Raw genomic sequence first — 25,457 nt, forward strand, 5'->3', positions numbered from 1 at the left:
ATAAATGTGTCTTAGCAGTGTGCACGTTAGAAATATGGTGTGAAAAGTGGAGTACCTGAAGGAGAACTTGCATCCACACAGGGACACCCATGTAAACTTCACCCAGTGTGAGATCTGAACACAGTAAGCTGGACTTGTGAGACTGTAGTATTAATATCGGCGCTATAAAGTCACTCCTACCTTGATGAAACTATCTCATAATGAATTAGTATTAAAAAAATCGATGAACCAGTAAAACACAAATGTCTGAGCACGCATTTTTATCTTTCCACCCAAGTTTAACCTGCATGAGCCGACAAAAACGATTCAGGATTGTGCGTCAGCCCATCTAATTCTCATTTCTAATGCTGAGAAACTTGTCCATGCTTTTATCACATCCCGCATCGATTATTGTAAAACTCGCTGCTGGCAGGTGCCCCTTCTAATCTTATATCACAGCTCCAGCTTATTCAAACCTCTGCTGTAAGAGTCCTCACTCGAACCATCAGCAGCGAGCACATCACACCCATCCTGCTCCATCTTGTGTATATTACAGAATCGAATATAAAATCCTACTAATAACCTACAAAGCCTTAAATAACCTCGCGCCAAACTCCATCAGTGACCTTCTCCATCACTATGTGCCTGTCCGCCCACTAAGGTCCTCTGATTCTGGCCATCTTGTTGTGCCCCACACTAATCTACACTCCATGGGTGACAGCAGGGCCTTCAGCTGTATAGCGAGTGCCCAGACTCTGGAATGACCTCGCGAAATTAATAAGATCAGCTGACTCTGACATGAATTCTTTTAAAAATCAACTCAAAACTCATCTGTTCAGGAAGGCTTTTAGCTCTACTTGACTTTATTACTCTTCTCTCTGTCAAGATGCTCGTGTAACCTGAGTGTGTGTGCGAGACCAACAGTTATGTTGTCTGTTACGCTTTTTGTCTCTGAATTCACTGTCGTAATCTTCTTTATTTATTTATTTGGTTTGTACAATGCTATATACTGTATATCCTGCCGTTCTTTCTTATATTCTGTAAAGGCCTTGAGCATGGGAAAGGCACTATATAAATAAAATGTATTATTTATTATTATTATTTATAAACACTTGTTTGTATCGTTTACCTGGTTACTTGTACGGTTCATGTTTAATTTCATCAGTCTGTTACCCCGTGTCAAGTAGTATATAACTGTGACGAACCTGATGTCGACAGACGTAGACGCCGTTCTGCATCAAGCTGGCAAGGGACGGCTGGAGTATCGCGGGCTCTGTACGCGCGCGGGAGTCACGCGCTCGAGGTTAACGCGCACGGGGTCACGCGCCACATGACACACCTGTGCTCGCGTCCCTAGCGCTCGCCTCAGGTAGGATCTCAGTTGCGGATGCAAAGTTTTCCGCTCATCTTGGCGTTTAACTCCGCTGCTTTTGTAGGATAATGGATTGCAAACTTTAAAGTAAAAAAAAAAAAAACATTACTTTTGGACAATTGCGTTACAAGCTAAAGGGAAAAAAGAGGAATGCTTCAGCTTCCTGTGTCGTCATCGGTGTACTGAAACAAAGTTGACTTCAAGTTCGTACGGCTTCTCACAAGTGGTCGCCGGCTGTTTGTTTCACTCTATATGGGGCAAGTACCTCTGGCGTACTGCGCGAAGGGCCAGCTACGTTTCTTGGGAAGCATAATGGACTTTTGTCAATGAAAACGAAGCAAAAAGAACTGCTTCCAGGAGCAGAGGCGACTTCAGGACTCGAGTAAACACTCCTGCCGTTTCCCCTTTTTTTTCCTGCACCAAAACAATGAAAAAGCCCGATGTGAAGTTGGTCATCCTGGGGGACGTGAACGTGGGGAAGACCTCCTTACTGCACCGCTACACAGAAAGACGATTTAAGGACACTGTCAGCACCGTTGGAGGGGCTTTCTTCTTGAAGCAGTGGGGGCCCTACAACATCTCCATCTGGGACACCGCAGGTAAAGAGACGGCGGGGGTGTGAGCCGCAGGCGGTGAGGGACTCCCAAAGGAAGGAGAGGAGGGAGGTGGGCTAGAGGTATTTTATGCTAACAACACGCAAAAGTGACGTAACAGTAATAAACTCTGTAACCATTTTTATTAATATTGTGACACGTGATATTCGATAGGCACTGGAGAGTGAGTGAGCGAGCGTGAAGTCCGTAAAAAGCGGGGGTTCGGTGACAATAGAAATGTGCTTGCCCGTCTGCCTCTTTATTCAGGAGTTATACCTCGATTTGTGTATTTTCCAGTACAGGAAGTTGCGAAATCTACGAAGTTCCGAGAAAGTAGCACTTATCAGTCATTATCGCTGGGCATTACTGTAACTATTTACATTGTTTTTATATAACGCCATTCAGTAAGCCTGAGTCTTCAGCGTCTCATCTGTCACAAATTCTCTCCTTGACCCACTACAGTTTGCTTATCGTGCCACCGGGTCGACTGAGGATACAGCTGGCATGCCTCTCCGCTATTTCTTGGAGTAGACATCAACTTCTGGGCACTCTGCTTGACTATGTTAGACCACCATCTCTTTATGCCGAATCCTATTTGTGGACTTCAGTTATGTAATACAATCGTACCAGAGATTCTCCATAGCAAACTAGGCCGCATGTGTCTAGATCTCTGACTTTCTAGGGAATAGACGTTAGACCAGGGGTCCTCAGTCATGGTCCTGGAGGGCTGCAGGTTTTCCTTCCAACTGGTTTCCTATTTATAATTCAGTCCTTGCTGATAATGAAACTTAGTATTTAACTGTATGCATCCAAGAGAAAATTGTAATTGCGCTTTAGAGTTTCTTTACCTGAGAGCATTATCTTTTAAGAGAATTAAACCTAACATTCCTTCCAATTTCCCTCTCATTTAAACATTTTTTTAGCACAGACACTTTTATATGCACAGATTTTAAAGGAAGCACATTGGCTGGAGAGCTGCTGGTTTATTGGTTATCTTCATTTTATTATTAACTGTCTGATTAACAAAACGGGCAACAATTAAAATTTTAAATACAGCCGCTAACACTAAAATAGGCAATTAAGGGTTCTGAATTGTAACAGGCAAGATAACTAAAATTAAGCCCAAAAATGCGTTGCTTTAGTAATAAATAAATGGGCTCGAATTAAAAAAATTGGTTGAAGTGGAAACCTGCAGCCACTGCGGCCCTCCAGAACTGTAACTGAGGACCCCTGATCAGCAATGTAATTACATTTCTAACAAGCCATATAGTTAAACACCAAGTTTCATTATCAGTAAGGACTGAGGTCTAATTGGGAAACTGGCTGGAATGAAAACCTGTAGCCACTGCGGCCCTCCAGAAACGTGATTGAGGACCCCTGCGTTAGACAGTGAAGATAGGTGAATATCAACCGGAGCCCCCCCGACTCCGACCCCAGGGTTCACTCGGGTCAGTGTTCTGTCTCCCCTACTCTTCTGTACCTACACTGCACCTCTAGTGACCCATCTGGTAAACTACCAATGATGACACTACCCTTGTTCACCTGATCACAGACGGGGCTAAGGGGCCATATTGGAAGGAGGCGGGTGGACTGACTGGCTGGTGCCCCCTCAGCCATCTTAACTTGAATTGAGCTGTGGAGAAAAGCCAAGCAAAATGACACCTTTTATTGGCTAACTAAAAAGATTACAATATGCAGACTTTCGAGGCAACTCAAGGCCTCTTCTTCAGGCAAGATGTAATAAGGGGCTTGAGTTGCCTCGAAAGTCTGCGTATTGTAATCTTTTTAGTTAGCCAATAAAAGGTGTCATTTTGCTTGGCTTTTCTCCACATTCATAATGGCTAACACGGTACAACACCCTAGTACTTGGAAACTGTGGAAAGGATTGTGGATTTTTGGAGGCACCCCTCACCTTCCTACACCCCTAGTTATAAATGGTATCACTGTCAACAGGGTGGGATCATTTAAAATTCTTTTGTAACTGCTTTCACTCGCCGTCTAGACTAGGATGAAAACATAGCTGCTCTTAACATTAAAACTTCACCAGCGCATTGTTTTTCTCCATCAACTTAAAAAATTGAATCTTTCCAGCCAGGGCTGGTACATTTTTGTATAGCAGTTATCGAAAGCATCCTTACTTTTCTCCGTAACATTCTGGTATGGCAATTGAAAAGATTGTAAACATGAAACTGGATTTCACTGAGGTCCTGTATACATCACAGTTCAGGAAATGTGCCACAAATATAATCCAAGACTACACTTGCCTAGGCATCCATCTGTTTCAGTTGTTACCTTTGACAAAATGTTACTGGTCACCAAAGGCAAGAACTACTAGAAATCTGAAGAGTGTCTTTCCTGCTGTAGTCACTATGATTAAACACCGCATCAGATTCATCTCTGCCTAAAGTGCTCAATCCAGTTTAATTTTCATTTATTTTTATAAAGTTCTTGCTTGATGTACAGTATTTCTGGGCAGGAGTACAAATCTGTATTATTTGCTTTATATATTTGTGTTTTGTGCTTTGTGCTGTGTATTTTTCACTTCTACTGTATATAATGTTTTGAGTGCGTTTTATAGTGTGTGTATTCACCTTAAGTTTAAGCATGAAACACCAACAGAAATTCTTGTTACGTTGTTTGCCTGGAAGTAAATTTCCAGTTCAATTTTGAACACAATTCTAGTAAGCTTTACAAGTGCAGAATTATAGTAATTAGTGTTTTATGTATATACATACCAGCACGTTGATTGGTTTAGTGATTACATTTTTTTAATATTTATATACATAAATAAAATGCATTGAAGTTACATATCGTAATTGTGCAACACATTCATGCATAAAGGAGTGTCATGGCAGGCATGTCAAGTGACATACTCGTGTCACATATTAAGTACTTTTTTTTTTTTTGCGATGAACATCATTTCAAGATACTTCACAAGTGTTGTGTAATTATTTCTTTATTTCTACATTTGTACTGTAAGTGCAGTGACTGATGAAAACGGCTCATTAGGCTCACACGGGAAGTCGGAATCGAACAGTTCACCTTTAACTTTCACATTTCATCATCATGACTAATAGGACTCTATGACCTCGTCTTATTTCCCACAAACTCATCATGTTACTTTGAATAACTTAAGTCACAATTTAAAATGTGATATGCTTATGATACATTTTTTATATTGCTATGCTTAAAATTAAGTTAAATATTCAAGTAAATTCAATACACAGGCCCTTCTCTTTGGTGATTAAATTTCGATTTGTAACTCATAATGGAAACTAATATCTCTGACTCGCTTAAGACAATTTAGGATTACTGGGCAGGGATGGTCTTTAGCCCGAGCATGGTCCTGTTTCATCATTTGGGCACAAGGTAGGAAGCAGCAGCAGTAGCAGTAGACCGAGTGCGAGTCCATTGCAGGTCCAACATGAGCAAACCCACACACCCTTGGCACCAGTTTGAAATTTCCCGCAGGGTTGTGGAGTCGGAGTCGAGGAGTCGGAGACAATTTTGGGTACCTGGAGTCGGAGTCGGCAAAAAGTTAACCGACTCCGACACCTACTAAATTTAAATGGGAATTAAAGTAAGTTGAAATGTCCCAATTCACAAACAGTCATAATGAACTACTTCTCTGCTGTAAAAATAAAGCCCAATGCATGCAGTGCATAATGTTACCAGAAAACGAACATGTCAAGTCGCCATGAAGCATGCTTTTCATTGACTGTATGCGTCACTATATGGGATGTAATGCACAGGTAAGGTGCGGCACCGCTTTCCATTGTGTCGTGTTCCACTGTTACAGGGAGCTGTGAACCTAGCCTAAAGCCCCCCATACATTTACAGATGCACGGCCGATTATTCGGCCGTTCAACGAGTCATCACGTGCCAAACGCCTGAAAAATCATCTGATGTGTTCTCAGCTCCGTCGGCTCCCCTTCGCTATGCGCGCTAGTGAAGGGGCCGAAGGAGCCGAGAACACAGATCTCCCTACCTGTCTCCAGCAGAGGCTCGTTCTGCTGATCAGCTGGCCGGTTAGTGACACAATGCACTAAAGGTGCACAATGCTGACAGAGGAGACAGCCAGTGCAGCAGACAGAGGCATCACATTACTTTGGATGGGGGTGGTGGTCGAGATTTTCGGCAAGCTGGATCTGCCCGTCCATGTGGACACCCGCAATCTCGCGCCGCCAATCAATTGCCGCGATTGTACACGCACATCGGTCGGTGGCAAAATCGGCCACGGATCGCTGCGTGTTTGGGGGCCTTGACTCTCGCTGATAGTTAGGTAAATGTTTTTTGCAGGACTAGAGACACTTGTATAAGTGAAGGGAATAAACTTAAACTTTAAACCTGACTATGGGATTCAAACATGATTCATGATTTCCTTTAACTATAACTGTATTCCAAGTTTAATATAGGTTTTCCAGATATTGTTTTTTTTAGTTCATATAGTCATATAGTTAAGCTTTTTTTTTTGTTTTAAAAGTTAAAACTACCAAAGAATGTGGTTTGTATTTTTGAACCAATACATTTCCTGTTCCTGATTTTTATGCCTGCTATTACTATCCAGACACTTGTTTAAAAAAAAATAAATAAACAAAACCTTGTTTTCATTGTGTTTGTCTTTAATCTGGCATTATAGTAGATTGTTGGCTTCCTAGCCAGTAGTTCTGTGGTGAAATGACATGTATGTTGCCTTCCTTTCCTTCAATGGATGTAGAAAATACATTAGCATAGTATATACGTATAGAGGAGTCGGAAGATTTAGAAATATTTTAATCATCATCATGATTTGATTCTCATTTTAAGCTGTTATTGTTATTTAAGTCATTTTATTTATGAAAGATTTAATAAATCTAACACTCTTAGTACCTAGTTCCTACATACCCTTTTCTGTACCCACCTGCTGCTTTAGGTGTAGTAGTACTGTAAGTTACAATCATGCTGCCATGTAGTTTTTAAATTTAATCTTTACTGTGTTTTGTTTAGATATCATATTTTGTTTATCGTTGTCTGTACATACCCTCATCAACTTCCTCTACTGTAGCACAAGAATTTAACCATCTGTCTCCAATATCCAAGTAACATCTGCCTTTCATCATTTAGTGTTTTGTCCTAGGTCTACCCTGCTCCTTGTTAATTTGTTTTTATGTTAGGACAAGGGGGCTTTGTCCCCTGCTCACTTCGCTCGCTAACCCCTGGGCCGGCACTCCGCACTAGCCACTTTGCAGTTCTGCCTCTCGCGTATGGGGATGCGGATGTACAATTTAAACAGATTATTTTCAATTGTTACATATGCATAATGGAACTAACTATTTTACATTACAGTGAGTAATTAATCATAGTAAAAAATACTAAAACATAATAATTTGAAAGTGAATTGTTTCACGTTGCGTTAGTTATTCATTGCGTAATACAATTTTGTTCTGTTGGACTTTGAAATTAACACGCAAATACTTTTTAAACTTACACTTTTACTGTAAAACATAAGTAAAAACTATTTTTTGGAATTAACCATGAGTGAATATCATTTCTTTCTCTCTATTAAATAAAATGTCTTTTTCAAATGTTTTGTTCTGAGATTTGTTAATTGTCTGCAAAAGCTATTCTAATGGGAAACTATTGGTGTTTTAATATGTATGGCATATCAAGATCTCCTTTGGTGTCTAATGTTATCCATGGAAGATGTACTACATTACATTTCTTGGATACATCCTTCTTTCTACATTAATTCGGCCAGTGGATGACCAGGTGGTGTTAACGGCTATAGGTATTCTTCTGGATATTGTAAGTTGATGTTTTCATCTTCTGCACCTTCACCACCAACTGTTTCAGCAAAGTCTATTGATACGCATTTAACCAATTAGCCATGTAACTGATTGTCCTATTCGGCATTAATTCATTTGACTACATCGTTTCCCATTGCCAGAATTGCCTGTGTACTCATTTTTTCTGTTGATAACCCTTCATGATGAAATTCTTCAATAAGATTTGGAAATAATACGTCTTTTTTAATTGGGAACTTAAGGTGAGGAAAATGTTAAAATTTATAAGAGCTGAGAGAGAAGGAACTGTGTCTATCAAAAGCATTCACACGAATGAGAGGTGAGAGTACCGTGTGTGTGGTTGAATATGGTTGAGAGGAGGAAGTGACTCATGGCCAAAGTCTCATCTCACGGGACTTGAAAAAATCTCTTGAAAAAAGTCTCGTCTCAGCCCAGGATTTTTTTTATATAAGAGATATAATGAAGTGAGAGAAGTCCCCAGCAAATAGGTATATTAATAGTAAAATAACAAAAGTGAGTCGAGCGTTTTTGTGACAGCAACAATACAAACGTTTTAAAATTTCACAAGTCTGACACCACTCATTTTTCTGAATGAAGAATATGAGAAAATTATAAAAGACCAGATAAACAGTAATACCAATTACAGTGATACTAAATGACTAATTGTGAAATTAGCTGGAACAAAAACCAGAAGCCATGGGGGCCACCTCATGTCTGAACTTATGAAGTGCTACACTACATCAAATGACGTCGAATACTGAAAGGCTGCAACTACTTCAGCATTGTGGTTTCAATAGCCAGAGTATCTGACGTTGAAAATGAGAAATAACAGTTTGCTTAATTAGGATAGGAATCCAGTTAAAAACAGAAATTGGTTGGGACAACAGCCTTCCTTCACATTGCATCCCAGGACTGATTTTGTGAACCACAGAATGTAATTCCAAACCAAAATGCAGATACCTGAGGCAGCAGCATTTACCATTGTGCTTCACCTAGGATGTTTTAATTTAATTATCTTTTTTTTGGGGGGGGCCTTCCACTCTATGTTGATGGAATAGACTCCAGCTTTTCACAAACCTACAATGGGACAGGTTCAGAAAAGGGGTTATGCTTGTTTTTTGTTTTGTTTTGTTAAACTTCTGTAGGTGGAGGACCTTTGTACTCTTGTTTGATTTAATTTTAAACTTTGCACGGTCAGTTCCCACCCCTGCACTCCCTGTGATCCCATTCATGTGAGGATTGTTTCTGCAAGTGATAGCAAATTAAACTTCATTACGCCCATATATGACATTGAAATTGTTTTAGTGTAAAGCGAAAATAGTAGACAAAAACTTGATAATAGACAGTAATACAAATTAATATATGCTTCTACTCTACACCATCTGTTTTGAATCTCTGTCAGCATTTGCTGAGTTTTTACTATTCAAGAAAATAATTGTTGAAGGTAGTGATCTTATAAATCACATTCATTTTGCTTCTACTTTGGCAGATTCTATTACATGATAAATGGCTAAAATACATTGTATACTGCAGAGGAAAAGCAGTATCATTAAAAATTTGAATGTGTTCAGTTAAGGCAAAGTCTCTCTTTAGCTGTCCTGCAGACCTTAATGTTCTATTTGCCACTTTAATCATGCGTTGCTGATTAACTTTATTTTGAGTGTCCATCCTGTGACCCTGGACTAGATTAAGTGGATTTTATATTAAATGGGTTTTTAGAAAAATACAGAAACATAAAATCATCTTGGTCAATTTTTTCTTTTTTGTTAATTATTTTGTTGTGCTGAAACTCTATACCTCACAACCATACATTTTATATTTTGATTGGACCCTAGTAGGTTGTGGTGATAAATGCAGAACACTACCACAGAAGAGTCGGATATTATAACAGACAAAAGTAGTGCTGGGCGATATGGAAAAATCATATATCACGATATGGATTATTTTATATCACAATAACGATATATATCACGATATACCACCCACAATAAAGTACGTTTCCAGTTATTCTCTGAAAAGTTTGACAAAAATATCATTGCATACTTTTTTTTGCAACTTTATTTTGAAGTGACATTTAACTGAACTGTCACAAAACCACAAGATGGAGTTTCTTTGCGAAAAAGTTCATTTTATTCTTGATTATCACTTATATAAAGGGTAGAGTATGCATTGCATAGCGACAAGACATTATCATTCATTTGTCATAGCCTATTTAATGCAATATTTTCTTTAGTAATTGATAAAATTAGGTTAGAAACGATAGAAAAGTGTCTATCGTCCTATTTCTCTTCTATCGTCCCCACGATATATATCGTCATATCGCCCAGCACCAGACAAAAGTAAAGATTAATAATGATTGATGATTCATTCAATTCAATTCTTTGTTGTTATGTGTACAAGTACCATGTACAATGAAATGCTTGCTTGCATGTGCCCCTGCAGACAGTAAACATAGACAAAAAAACACAATAAATAAATGAATATAAATAAGTAAATAAATAAAACCAGAATCCTATGAATAAACAGAGACAGTGGCAGAAGTATATGTGCAGGTAGCAGTGGAGGTGACACAAGGTTACCGATTGTTCATGAGTCTGATTACAGTTGGGTAGAAACTGTTCCTGAACCTGGAGGTGCGCATCCGAATGAACTTTAGTTGGTTTCCAGATGGGAGGAAGGTGAAAAGTGACAGTGGAGGGTGGCAGGGGTCCCGCCTGATACGGTTCACTTTCCTGAGACAGCATGTAGTGTGGATGTCATGGATCGCAGGGGGCTGTGTGCCCGTGATCTGCTGTTCTGTATTCACCACCCGCTGCAGAGCTCTGCAGTCCTGAACTGAGCAGTTGCTGTACTAGGATGTGATGCATCCTGTCAGGATCTACGTATCTACATGGCTATTTTTGAAGTGCTGTTAATCCATCATCCGTTTTTAGAACCTGCATTTTATATTGCATAGTGGCAGACAAATTGAGCCTATCGTATAGTGCATAGAAACATCAAGGCCATCTTATGGCATATTTGAGCACAGTGTGTACCAGTACTTTCCCACAGTCAGCCAATTTAAATTCTACAAGTAATCCAGCATACATGTCTTAAGGCTTTGGGAGGAAATCTTATTGCACAAAGAAGATCATGTGGACATTAAATATTCAAACTTCTGTACAGGATCTGAACAAAGTAGTTTGTCAACTGCTGCTTGTAAATCACTATGCAGGTTTATTACTTTTTCTCCTGTCATTTGTCTTTTCCAAGTCTTACAAGATGCAATGTAAAAAGAAGTGCGGTGGTAAATGCTTTCTAAAGTAGAATGTTTTCTCTGCAGATTTGTGTTATGTTATTACAGGAGATCACATAAATTTTACTGAGTTATAGAATAGATCATCTATGTCGCTTTGATTACTTTCTTCTGCAAACTGATTTTTATTGAACTAGTAGGTATTTATGTATAATAATAATAAAACTACACATGTCAGTCAAGTTAGCAAATTTGCCCAAATGTTTTCATATTTGTTTTCATCATATAGTTGACAGAAAACCCCAAGTGGCTTTTTCTGTTTCACTGTATTTGTGGCAGATGATCCTGTATGCCTACCAGCCACCGAAAACACAGTCCAGATTCAGGTTCTGTAGTGCATGTATAAGTGGCTCATAGACAGTGTCTGATATTGGAGTGCTGAGCAGCGGTGTGATAAGCGTATGAAACTGGAAGTCGGTCCATCTGCCTTGAGAAGAATAAGAGACGCTTTTGCAGCATTTATAAGCTAACATTGCTGAACAGGCTCTGCCACCATCCATGGGTGGTATTTGGCATTTTGTTTTATGCAGTGAAAAGCTGTATTTTCATGCTGCTCTACGAGAGAAAAGTAGAACTGTGTCATAGGCTTTAGCCATGATGGCTTTTCAGAAGATTGCCTGTATTGTACAATGAGTTTTTGAAGGGAAAATATTACTCATTTTTAACTTTATTATCATATGCTATGTGCTAATATGGGCGAATTCACTCTAATTTTTGCACAAACAAACTAATGACCATATTTTCATAAGCAAAGAAACTTCTGAATAGTATTAGCAGAGCTCAAACACTAAACACATGCCCTAAGTAAGCGCCAGTCTGTTCATGTATATAAATGTTGTAACATGCTGTACTTTACTGAGACTGTATTTGTAAATGTAGGTCTAATAGGTTGTGATTGTCATGTATGCAGTGTATAGTGAAATTCTTACATGCATGTGCTTTTCAACATGAAAGACATCTCCACTTTCTGTCAGAACTGTTTTAACTCGAAACTTCTGTCTACCTTAAAGCCATGTCACATTACATGACTCTTTCCAGCCATTTTTTTTTTTCAGGTCTAAACAGGGTACTTTCCGGTGTGAACAACTGTTTTTCATTCTCTTTTATCCCCTGAATTGTCAGGACATATCTCATGCCATCTGATGTGAATTGACTTATAATACTGTTGGTGTACTGAAGGCTACAGAGAATCCAGACATTCAGGTCATTATGCACACTCTAAGCCTGTACTCTGTGAAGAGTACCATACAAAAAAACATGGCGTTCAGGTGAATAAACTTTGAATATATTACATTTGCTTAATGTACCCAATTGACAGAGCAAACAGTAAGGCTGGGTAGATTTTACTTTTTGTACAAAGAATCATCAAAATAACAACACTCAGTTTGACTGTGAAGGGTGTCCATCTTAAATAATTTGACAGTAGTCTTCAAACAGAGCAGCATTTTTCCCTAGAGAAGAATTATAAAATCCCTTTATGTTGCAGTTCTTTGTTTAAAAAAAAAAAAAAAAAATGGCAGAAGGGCAAACTGAATAAATGTAGGTTTACTTTTGACGTAACCACTTGGCTGTAGCCTTTGCTAAAGTAAAGGCCATTATTTGAGTCACATGGTGATGACACACACAGAGCCTGTTCACATAGTCTGAACTCATGTGACTGGCCTCAGTCCCTCGCAGGGCTTTCACTGTTAACCTTTCACATTCTTGCCTCATATTTTTTTTTTTGCATGTGTAATATCTGCTTGCAGTTTAGAAAAAGCAAAACTACTTTCTGGTACGATGCCTTTAAACTCTTTCTTTTAACCGAGTCTTATTCGGAGTTCATGACAGTACAGTATTGTCTTTATTTCTGCTGTACTAAAAGTGGCAAGTTTGACTTGCTTTGTGTTCTAATGAATCAGTGGCAGCCCTTATTGCTGAAAAGTCTAACACCTTAGGAACTAGAGGGTCATATTGTCTCCTGTATCAGTATGTGATATTAAATACATTCTTTTCATGATATTTATGGAGATTTGATGCATACCAACAGTCTCCAGGTGTTACCCCTGAGCATGAGCTGGTGATTCAGAGATGGGGGCTAACAAACAATAGCAGTTGTATTCCCTGTTGCAACTTCTGACTGCTTCTTATTCCCCACTAAATTTGAGCTGGCGTCATGGTGGAGACGCTTAATCTGACTTAGATTTGTGTCTGCTGATTTGCAACAATGAGTCTCAGCAACTTTATCTTGAGTCTTATTGGACAATAAGAGAGTGTATCTATTGTCATTTCTGCAACATTCAATGTTCATGTTTGTTTTTGCCTGTTGTAATTATTTGTCCTTGTGATCCATTTAATTGTCGGTAGATTTTAAATGAAAGACCGTAAAACTAAATATTGTAATGTGAGTTTGAAAGACACATTGAAAACTATTTTGGTTATATTATGCACTTGTTCAGAGCCTTCAGCTCTCAATCACACTGTCATCAAACCTTGTGACCCTTGGTAGTTAATGGGCCCACTCTAGGCTATGCCACAGTAAATGGATGGGCTGCAGAATTCTGTTATGGGGGGGGGATGTTTCTGAAAAACAACCCAAGGGCCCACAATGGAGAATTCCATCCATCCATCCATTTTCTAACCCGCTGAATCCAGATACAGGCTCACGGGGGTCTGCTGGAGCCAATCCCAGCCAACACAGGGCACAAGGCAGGAACCAATCCTGGGCAGGGTGCCAACCCACCGCAGGACACACACAAACACACCAAGCACACACTAGGGCCAATTTTAGAATCGCCAATGCACCTAACCTGCATGTGTTTGGACTGTGGGAGGAAACCCACGCAGACACGGGGAGAACATGCAAACTCCACGCAGGGAGGACCTGGGAAGCGAACCCGGGTCTCCTAACTGTGAGGCAGCAGCGCTACCGTGCCGCCCCAATGGAGAATTGTAATGGGAAATTGAAGAATGAATATGAGGCAAAATGTGAATTAGTTATGGGTCAGTTAAGCCTATTCTTCATGAACAATTACATGAGCAAGTGAGTAAGATCAGTTCATGCTGGCAGCCCACAGTGCTGACTCCTAAAATGAAGCAACACATCATTCAGGGCTTCAAGGAGAATCTCCAGAGAGTGGGAGAAACATCTTTTACATCACTATGACCCGCAGTCCATACAACAGTAACAACAGAAAGATTGGTGATCGTACTACACAAAAGAAATGGAAAGTCCAAGCCAAGAACATGTGCACAATTTTTGTAATAATAATAATAATTCTTTACATTTATATAGCACTTTTCTTCACTACTCAAAGCACTCGGCAATTACAGGTTAAGGGCCTTGCTCAAGGGCCTAACAGAGAAGAGTCCCATTTGGCATTTACAGGATTCGAACTGACAACCTTCCGATTGCCAGTGCAGATCCCTAGCCTCAGAGCCACCGCTCAGAGAGCAGTCCGTAGTGATTGCTTACCTGAAAAGGCCCAAATAAACAGTATTATACAGATTAGTTTTGGCATTTGTGGCAGTCATTTATGGAAGAGCGGTGAGGTTTATTCTTGACCATTCTTCTGCTTAATGACAACATACCCTATCGCACTGCAGGGGTTGCTATTCTGCAAAACTGTGGGTTTCCAAAATATACTACATCCACTTTATTCTCCCGACAAGGCCTCTTCTCCAATCTGAATGACTGCCTCAGTGGGGTGCTGTATGTAAATGGCGATTGGTCAACTGTGCTGATTGACATTGATAAACATTAAACATATATTTCTCTTGGCAGCGGTATAAGTAAGCTGGTTAACAATGTTCTGCTGATATTTTTGTTTTGCAAGGTGAGCAACGTATGGTGGTGGTTCACAAAAACCGTAACCCAATCAATGAAGCATTGTGACAAAGTAAGCTTGAGATGGTTCCTTGGAACAGTTTTTCAGAATGGCTAATATTATTTATAATAGGACAGCAAGCTTCTTCAATTCTTTGAACAGATTACAACCCAGGTGCAGTAAGTTTAAGCAAATAGAAAATGTGTTTCAAATGGCATAATAAGTTGAACTGCAGCACTTCGGACAAACAGACAGATGAGAGGAGGATTGCTGTTTTTTTTTTAGCAATCTCTTAATGCTCAAAAGCTGGCAACTTGCATAACTTAATAGAATATGGTGAGCTTCAGTGATTTTTATTTTTTTTTTTAGTAAAGGCAGTCCATTCTGACAAACTGCTCTGAATTTTTGAACTGCACGTAGCTCATTTTGTCGGAGCACGACTCATGCTATCAAATACCACATATTTGCATGTGTAAATTAATACACTTCCACTCCTACTCAGTCAGAACAAGTCTGTGGTTTGAGTTTGCTAGTAGTAATTCTTTTCTGCTTACTGTGCTACAGAGATTTCTTTAGCATCAGGATGTTTAATTTTTTTTAGATGCTCATGCATACTGTACGCGTTGTACTGCTTTGGAATGCTGAATTAACCTTGAGTATCCTACATGTTATACTTTAATCTTTTTTTAAGATAAAGTTGCCACACTTTGTTACGTTTTTAAAACTCAAGCTATTTTGTTTATTTTTCCATTTTGATAATTCTGACGCTGTAACAGAATCGTTGCCCTTTTAAATTGGTGTCCTTAACTAGCTGAAGGTCTCTTTGAAAATACAGGGTGGCCCACCTCCACCGAAACGACTACATTGCATGGTGAAGAGAAAAACGATCAAATCTGGAACTCACATTTACAGAAGATGCTGAAAGTGATCTCCTTGTGCTTCAATGCATCTCCGTGCCCATTTCAGCATGTTCATATACACTCTTTGCACTCGGTGGAGGTGGGCCACCCTGTATAAATGAAAATATAAACCATGCAAATATCGACAAATTTATTAACCAGATTAAATGAGTGTTTCAGTCCTAGTTTTGCTGCAAGGTACAATTATGGTTCAAACTTCAGCATTTTGACAGATGGCTTCACATTCTTCTCAAGTATTCTCTGGTTGATTCATGTTTGGTCGCAAGTTGGTCAGGCCCTGAAGCAGAAAAGCAGCTCCATCATATTTTTATCATCCTGCTTAACAGTTGGTATGAGATTCTCCTGGTGTTTCCTTTGGAGGCATTAGCTCTCTTGGAAATGTGTTCTTTTGAAATTACGGCATATTAAGTAACTAAACAGTATAGTAATATACAAGAAAAGACGATATCCCTCCCATCGTGATTATGGCGGTACAAGAATCGCATGAGAAAAAATATACTTTAGCTTACATTTACTGACGGTTAACACGGTTACAGACGGGAGGCATATGGACAGACTTTATCCAGGTGGGAATCTGGATCAACACAGGCTGCCATTTCTCGTCCCCACGCTGGGAGGTTTTTCAGAACTTTGTCGACTCCTGCCCCAATGGGTCTGGCTGTTGTCCAAGCCTTTTATACTGTTCTTCTTCAACTTGCTGGTCCTCTCTGTCTCCAAACAAGGGCAGGAAAGGGCTGAACTCCTCCCTCCACTGTTAACAAAATACAGAAATATCATAGTGCTTACATGCCGGTTCTCATTCTCCCAACAAGGAAAGAAGACTTTGTACTGACAGAGGACAGAAATACTCTTCTGTGTTTCAGCTGACTATACAATCCTCCAGTTGTCTTTGGCTATCTAATCCAATGCTTGGCTAGCAATTCTAACTGCTGAGCCCCTGTGTGCTTACATTTAAAATCCAAATTTAACATGCACATGTGAATAAATCCATACCAGTGAGCATAGAGACAGTGACATTAATGTTAAAGAAAAATGTAGCATAGCACCTGGTCAAAGGCAGTTTGGTTTTTGACAAACATTGTGTCTCTTGGTATTATGGGAAAGCATCTCTACCTTTGTTGCATCTGTCCAGATCACTCCAGTTGTCCTGTTTTTCTCCTGTGCGACTGGCAAAACTTAGTCATGCATCAATATTCTTTTTTAAAAATGGAGGCTTCTTCCTTCCTGGCCTTGCATGCAGAGAAAACGTGTGCAGTCCCTTTCAGATGATCAATTCATGCACAGTACTTTGACAGAGACCGAGGCCAGGCTTGCATGCAAGTCCCTTGAGGTTATTCCTACACTTCTTTTGAATCACCCACAATGTCTTCTAGTCGGCTCTTTAGCTGGATTTGTTGGGAGGACCAGTAGTTTAAAAAGTTCTCTCACAGCAGAAGGATTCACTACTGATGTCTTGGAAATGGCTTTAAAATCCTTTCCAGGTTTATAGGCATCGGCCATCTTCTGAGTGCCCCAGAGAGCTCCGATGTGAATGGCACAGCGTGAATATGTGCATGAATGGGCAACTACGTATGATTAGCTGGGTGCCCTTTTACAGGGTTGCTTGGCTTTGCTCCCTTTGCTGTCTTTATGCTGTGGGTTCTTGCCCAACAGGTCTTAATAATGTTATGTATGATGATCATGATGACGGCGATACAGTATGTATATCCGCTAAATAAAGTCAGTAAAGTATCTAACACAGAGCAGCACGATAAGAGAGACTATATGAAGAGGCACTTATTTAAATACCTGACTCGCAAAATTAAATTTTGGGAGATAATTGACTTTGATTTCTGTGTAGTGACAAATTGGACTTCATCCCTATTGCAGCTTGGCCACCATCTTGCATTTGAGAAGCTGCACGTTCAAAACAGTAGATCTTTATTTTGATGTCTTTAAATATTTTAAAAGAAATATTTCTTTTGGTCTTTATCGTGGCATGAAAAATATTTTTCCTTAATTAATCTTTAGGGTTGTTAGCATTTTGATGACATTTAGGCCATTATCCTTCCTTCACTGTCACATTTGTTTCTGAGGTAAAGTCTCTTAATTTTGTGCGGCTTACTTTAGTCACATGGCGTTGTTTTAGTCTGGATTGTTCAGTATGGGCCAGTCATCTGCCTGCTTTGTTACAGCCTTACAAATGTGGTACATTCAAAGCCCCCTACTACTTTGTGGTACCTGAGAGTTGTGAAGTGCTGTAACATTGTTTGCACATGCAAACATCTTGGGAACATACATTGAAAAGAAATGGGCCTTTAACAACATACATGTAAGACAGTGTTCTTCAAACACTGCTTTTGGAATAAAGGATCATGCTGTCCTTGCTTTTCCTTAGGCATTCATGCCAGTCCTATGCTAGAAACAAACTGGCCACTTTCTCTGCCCATGAAACCTAATTGGCTGTCATTTCTAAATGCTGAGTTTTGCGGTTTAATTTGCTACATGGCTGCAAAATGAATAGACATCCATGTGACGTGCTGTAGCCTCATCCAGGTTCGGTTTCTGCTTTGTACTCATTGCTGCTGGTATAGGTTCTGGACCCTTGGAAACTTGAATTGGATGAATTGGTTTTCAGGATATTAAATTATGCCTCATAATTAGGAGACCCGAGTTTGCTTCCCGGGTCCTCCCTGCGTGGAGTTTGCATGTTATCCCCATGGGTTTCCTCCCACAGTCCAAAGACATGCAGGTTCGGTGCATTGACGGTTCTAAATTGTCCCGTGTGTGTGTGTGTGTGTGTGTCCTGCGGTAGGCTGGCGCCCTGCCCGAGGTTTGTTTCCTGCCTTGCGCCCTGTGTTGGCTGGGATTGGCTCTGGCAGACCCCCGTGACCCTGTAGTTCGGATGTAGCGGGTTGGATGATGGATATTAAATTTAAACCAACTTGGCTGTTTCAAGGGCGGCGCAGTGGTAGTGCTGCTGCCTCGCAGTTAGGAGACCCGGGTTCACTTCCCGGGTCCTCCCTGTGTGGAGTTTGCATGTTCTCCCGTGTCTGTGTGGGTTTCCTCCGGGCGCTCCGGTTTCCTCCCACAATCCAAAGACATGCAGGTTAGGTGGATTGGCGATTCTAAATTGGCCCCAGTGTGTGCTTGGTGTGTGGGTGTGTTTGTGTGTGTCCTGCGGTGGGTTGGCACCCTGCCCAGGATTGGTTCCTGCCTTGTGCCCTGTGTTGGCTGGGATTGGCTCCAGCAGACCCCCGTGACCCTATTCGGATTCAGCGGGTTAGAAAATGGATGGATGGCTGTTTCAAAAGTCGAAACTAAACTTAATCTATCAAGATAGACACACATGTGCAAACCTACAACTGTAATTACAGGCTCGCTCCAAGAGAGAAAGAGTCTTTGCCTCAGAGTAACCACATGTTCAGCTTTTGCAAGCATTGAAGGAAAAATGTCCACCAATTAAATTCAGATAAGCAGACATCCTAAGACCCCAGTATGTGGTCAGTTGTCCACTTAGCAGACACACATTGAAAGTTAAAAATTATTACCGCAGTCAAGTGCAGATACACATTATATATTCTGACTGTTTTAAATACCATATAAACCCTGGCAGTTAAAGGCCTGAGGACTGGATTGGCGCACTTCATGGTCTGCTGTTAAGACAGCTAAGGCAATGAGCCACAGCGCCTTAAGTTTGATACTGTACATGAATAGAAACAGCATACACACTAGAAGAACTCTGTCTTTAAGTAGCAGGGCATAAACCTGTGTAAGAACCCAGAATATCACAGGAGGGTGGGAGAGATTAAAAACAGTATGTTAACCAAAAGTAGAATGCTAGTAATAAATGAACAGTGATTTTCATCAATAGACCCTTGTTTAACGTGAATGTGCAGTTTTGTCATACTTAGTTAAACAGATTTGTATGTGCATTGTTTATGTGGGTAGTCTGGTGGCACAGTGGGTAGTGATGCCATCTCATGGTTCCAGTACCTTATCCCAGTTGACAGTTTCAATTTAACCTATGAGAGTGGGTCCAGTGCTCTGACTATTACTTTCTAAAATCAAATCTAGGCCTGTTTCTTACCCTGTGCCCAGTTCTCCCCACGTGACCCTGAACTGAATTAAGGAGCCTAATGTTGTTTTGTTTGTGTAATTGCGTGCAAAATTCTGTGTTTTGGATCTTTGTTGCATTAGTACAGCTGATTGAATTTTAATGCTACTATAACTGATTATACAGGGTGATTCAAAAAGATTCATTTCACTTGTAAATCAGAGCGTGTAGTGGTGACTCTGAGGCTAAGGATCTGGGCTGGTATCCCAGAGGTTGCCAGTTCGAATCCCCATCACTGCCAAAAAGAGATCCTGCTCTGCTGGGCCCTTGAGCAAGACCCTTAACCTGCAATTGCTCCAGGGGAGCTGTACAATGGCTGACCCTGCGCTCTGACCCCAAGGGGTATGCAAAAACTAACAAATTCCTAACCCAAGAATTTGTATAAGGCGAAATAAAGAACAAAAAAAAAAATCATTACAGAACAATGCAGTAAATTGTAATTGGTTTAGGTGAGCATAAAGTTTATTATGTCATTTTACAAGTTCTCAATGTGACCTCCTCCAGCTGTACAGACAACATCAATGTGATAGTCGAATGAATCCCATACTCGATTGAGCTTATTGGGTGTCACTGTACTCGCAGCTCTTTCAATGTGATTTCGGAGACCATTCAGTGTTGTTGGGAGTGTTGGCACCTAAACAGAGTCCTTAACATACCCCCAATAAAAAAAGTCACATGGCATGAGATCTGGTGATCTTGGGGGCCAGAAGTGGAGTGCCAAATCGTGGGCTTCTTTACGGCCAATCCCAGCAATGAGGGAGCTCGGTGTCGAACTTCCTGGTGCCAATGAGGTGGCGCTCCATCCACCGGTGACAGTCTTTCAATTGGTACAGTGGTGCTTGAAAGTTTGTGAACCCTTTAGAAGTTTCTATATTTCTGCATAAATATGACCTAAAACATCATCAGATGTACAAGTAGATAAAGAGAAACCAGTTAAGCAAATGAGACAAAAATATTGTACTTGGTCATTTATTTATTGAGGAAAATGATCGAATATTACATATCTGTGAGTGGCAAAAGTATATGAACCTCACGGATTAGCAGTTAGTACAAGTTCAAAGTTTGTCATCTGCAGAGTTAGGAAACACGTTTCCCTGTACAATGAAATTCTTTCTTTGCTGTCCACACCAAATGACAAAACCAACGTATAAACATAAATAATAAGTAGCAGAGGCAGCATAAAGTATAAAAACAGAAGTGTAAAGTGAAATGTGCAGGTAGGTGTGTGATGGACAAGTCAAATACAGTTGTATGAGGTCGATAGAATGAGGTGGCCAACGGTTATAAACTCCAGTCAGTTATTTAGGAGTCTAATGGCCTGGAAGTCCTGCATTTCATACGTCTGTACCTCCTGCCTGAGGGTAGAAGTGTGAACAGTTCGTGTTGGGGGTGAGTGGGGTCCCTGTGGACTCTGCAGTTGTAGATGCTCTGCAGAGAGGGCAGTGGGGTCCTGGTGATCTTCTCAGCAGTCTTTACCGCTCTCTGCAGGCGTTTGTGGTCCACAGCAGTAGTGTTGCCGTACCACACAGTGATGCAGCTGGTCAAGATGCTGTCAACAATGCAGCTGTAAAAGTTGCCGAGGATCTTGGTCGACATAACAAATGTGTTCACCCACTTAGACATTTTCACAATTCTCCTTTATAAAACTGTTCAAGCTCTGTCAGGTTGTATGGAGATTGTGTAATATGTGTAAGTGAACAAACGGCCTTTGTCAAGTGCAGCCACAAAATCTCGGCTGTATTGAGATCTGGACTCTGACTCGGCCCCTTCAAGACATGCACATTTGTTTTGAATCCATTCCTGTGTGGCTTTATCTTTATGCTCGGCCTCATTGTCTTGTTGTTTAAAACTATTTTCTAAGATGGAGGTTTCTTGCAGACCTCATCAGGTTTTTCTCCAGGATTTCCCCCGTACGTTGCTGCATTCATTTTACCGTCACAAGCCATCCATGACCTGCTGCAGAGAAGCATCCCCACAACCTGATGCTGCCACAACCACGACAGGTGGGGATGGTGTGTTTTTGATCATATGCAGCATTCAAACATGGCAATTATGTCTGATGGCCACAAAGCACAATTTTGGTCTCATTAGATCATAGAACTTCCTCCCAGATGATTTCCGAGTCTCCCACGTGGCTTCTGCTGATATGCCCTGTGTGTTTTTTCCCTTTGCCATTCTTACATAAAGCTGCAACTGGTGAAGCACCCTGGCACAGCCTTTGCAATGTCCCCCACTGTAGCTTGTACCTGTTCAGGTCTCTCTGTGGCCTCCCTTACTAGCATTCTTAGTTTTATGTGGACGACTTACTCCAGCAGATTTACAGCCGTGCCGTACTCTTTCCATTTCTTAATGATTGATTTAACTGAATAAATGGACATTTTCTTGTCTCCATCTCATGAAGTTGCTTGTTGTGTTGATTAGTCCACCATACTGACTCCCAACAAGTTGGCACTTCCAAATGCAGGTGAATTCCGATTGAGATCAACTGAAACCCCAAATAGGTGATGATCTTCTTTTATATTAGAACATTAGAACAATCTAGACGAGAACAGGCCATTCAGCCCAACAAAGCTCGCCAGTCCTATCCACTTGTTTCCTCCAAGAAAACATCATCATCATCATCATCATTCTTCTTTCAGTTGCTCCCATTAGGGGTTGCCACAGCTATTTGAACTAATTCTTTGAGCTGCACCAGTGATGATTTAGGGATGAACACTTGTGCCATATGTGTTTTATGTTTGTAATTAATTTACAACCCTTTGCAGAGATCTGTTTTCACTTTGACATTCTTTTTCTGTCGATCAATGGCCAAAAGGCCAAATGAAATCTTCTGTGAATACGTTTTAGTCTGCCTCTGGCTGATGCTATCCGATTTTAAATTCTGGCCAAGCTCACGGATTGTGTTCTGTAATTTAGTTTTTTTTTTTTTTCCTTTGCAGGACGAGAGCAGTTCCATGGCCTGGGATCAATGTACTGTCGAGGTGCTGCTGCAGTCATCCTGACCTATGATATCACTAACTGGCAAAGTTTTGCCGAGCTGGAGGACAGATTCTTGGCGCTGACAGACACCGCAAACGCAGACTGCATTTTTGCAATTGTGGGAAATAAAGCAGACCTGACTGACGAGTGCGCTTCTGTACCACACCCTGAAGCAGAGAGAGACGCGTGTCCATGTCCCAGTCTGGTCAGCACTACCAAGTCACACAAACAAGTTGTCAAGGAAGACGCAATGGCTCTGTACAAACGGATCCTGAAGTATAAAATGCTGGAAGAGAAACACTGTCAAGCGGCCGAGGCAATGTGCTTTGAGACCAGTGCCAAAAGTGGCTACAATGTCGACCTGCTCTTTGAAACACTCTTTGATATGGTGGTTCCGGGGATCTTGAGAAAGCGGGCTGAAGGCTTGTCCCAGACAGTTGATTTAATGGAGTGTAAAGGGACGGGGTCCAAGTCCAGCTGTTGCTACTAATGTGTCAGCAAAAGGTGTCACACCAGCATTAGAAACATGAAATGCGGAAATTACAAGTTGATCTTCCTCAAAATGCAATGAATAGTGTCCTGCAGCCACTGGCAAACGTGGTTAACTTTCGGCTTAAAGAGCTGCTGACTAAAAACTGCACCTCAGTCTGCAGAGTTAAAGAGGAAGCAAGAAAGGGAAGCAGTGATTACTCAGTGTGGACATCCATAGAGGATGTTATAGGCACTTACAGGAGTTCAGATTTTTTTTTTTTGGTTACCTGGGGTTCAGCTACACTTCTCTTATCTCGCTGACACCACTCACTTTATTAATAGTGTGAAAATGATCATGTGAAATAAAATGGGAAGCCAAAGGTACTTGTAGTATTTCATTCCTTCTTCTTGGGCCTCCTGTACAGTCGCGCACCGCTTAGCTCAGGCAGTCCAGCACCCAGTAGGCTGTAGCTTCTGCAGTGAGTTAACTGAAATATGGAGTGAGCAGCTTCTGTAAGGACCAAACGTGGAAAGTTACGATTTTCAGCAGAGCTGGTTCATTTAAGAATTCGAATTCTCAGAACTGTCCCTTTTAAAACAGAAGCAGGAGACTCCAGATGAGCACACATGGCTTCCTTTTAGAAATGCAACCTGCACAGAGAGTTGCTCTCTGTTTGTAAAGGTAAGCTTTTAAAAATAGATAAGGTAAGTGTTGGGGTCCATGTGGTACAGTGGGTACGTAAAGTATTCAGACCCCCTTCAATTTTTCACTCTGTTATATTGCAGCCATTTGCTAAAATCATTTAAATTAATTTTTTTCCTCATTAATGTACACACAGCAACACATATTGAATTTTCGAAATTGTTGCAGATTTATTAAAAAAGAAAAACTGAAGTATCACATGGTCCTAAGTATTCAGACCCTTTGCTGTGACACTCTTGTATTTAACTCAGGTGCTTTCCATTTCTTCTGATCATCCTTGAGATCACCTTCATTTGAGTCCAGCTGTGTTTGATTCTACTGATTGGACTTGATTAGGAAAGCCACACACCTGTCTGTCTATATAAGACCTTACAGCTCACAATGCATGTCAGAGCAAATGAGAATCATGAGGTCAAAGGAACTGCCTGAAGAGCTCAGAGACAGAATTGTGGCAAGGCACAGATCTGGCCAAGGTTACAAAAACATTTCTGCTGCACTTAAAGTTCCCAAGAGCACAGTGGCCTCCATAATCCTTAATAGGAAGACGTTTGGGACGACCAGAACCCTTCCTAGAGCTGGCCGTCCGGCCAAGCTGAGCTACTGGGGGAGAAGAGCCTTGGTGAGAGAGGTAAAGAAGAACCAAAAGATCACTTTGGCTGAGCTCCAGAAAGTTGTAGAAAGTCAACCATCACTGCAGCCCTCCACCAGTCAGGGCTTTACGGCAGAGTGGCCTGTCGGAAGCCTCTCCTCAGTGCAAGACACATGACAGCCCGCATGGAGTTTGCTAAAAGACACCTGAAGGACTCTGAGATGGTGAGAAATAAGATTCTCTGGTCTGATGAGACCAAGAGAGAACCTTTTGGCCTTAATTCTAAGCGGTATGTGTGGAGACAACCAGGCACTGCTCATCACTTGTCCAATACAGTCCCCACAGTGAAGCATGGCGGTGGCAGCATCATGCTGTGGGGGTGTTTTTCAGCTGCAGGGACAGGACGACTGGTTGCAATCGAGGGAAAGATGAATGCGGCCAAGTACAGGGATATCCTGGACAAAAACCTTCTCCAGAGTGCTAAGGACCTCAGACTGGGCTGAAGGTTTACTTTCCAACAAGACGATGACCCTAAGCACACAGCTAAAATAATGAAGGAGTGGCTTCACAACAACTCTGTGACTGTTCTTGAATGGCCCAGCCAGAGCCCTGACTTAAACCCAATTGAGCATCTCTGGAGAGACCTAAAATGGCTGTCCACCAACATTTACCATCCAACCTGACAGAACTGGAGAGGATCTGCAAGGAGGAATGGCAGAGGATCCCCAAATCCAGGTGTGAAAAACTTGTTGCATCTTTCCCAAGAAGACTCATGGCTGTATTAGCTCAAAAGGGTGCTTCTACTAAATACTGAGCAAAGGGTCTGAATACTTAGGACCAGGTGATATTTCAGTTTTTCTTTTTTAATAAA

The 25,457-nt window shown here is 41.0% G+C and overlaps 1 protein-coding gene across 1 annotated transcript; it reads left to right on the top strand.

Annotated features, from left to right (window-relative positions):
- The first annotated feature begins 1,227 nt into the window (after positions 1-1,227).
- rab20 (RAB20, member RAS oncogene family) lies at positions 1,228-23,678 on the top strand. Its single transcript, XM_039745913.1, has 2 exons — positions 1,228-1,950; positions 22,784-23,678. The coding sequence occupies exons 1-2, from the start codon at positions 1,779-1,781 to the stop codon at positions 23,311-23,313; spliced, it is 702 nt and encodes a 233-aa protein (XP_039601847.1). The 5' UTR covers positions 1,228-1,778; the 3' UTR covers positions 23,314-23,678.
- The last annotated feature ends 1,779 nt before the right edge of the window (positions 23,679-25,457 follow it).

This window comes from Polypterus senegalus, chromosome 2, assembly GCF_016835505.1.
Source record: "Polypterus senegalus isolate Bchr_013 chromosome 2, ASM1683550v1, whole genome shotgun sequence".
Lineage (NCBI taxonomy): Eukaryota > Metazoa > Chordata > Cladistia > Polypteriformes > Polypteridae > Polypterus > Polypterus senegalus.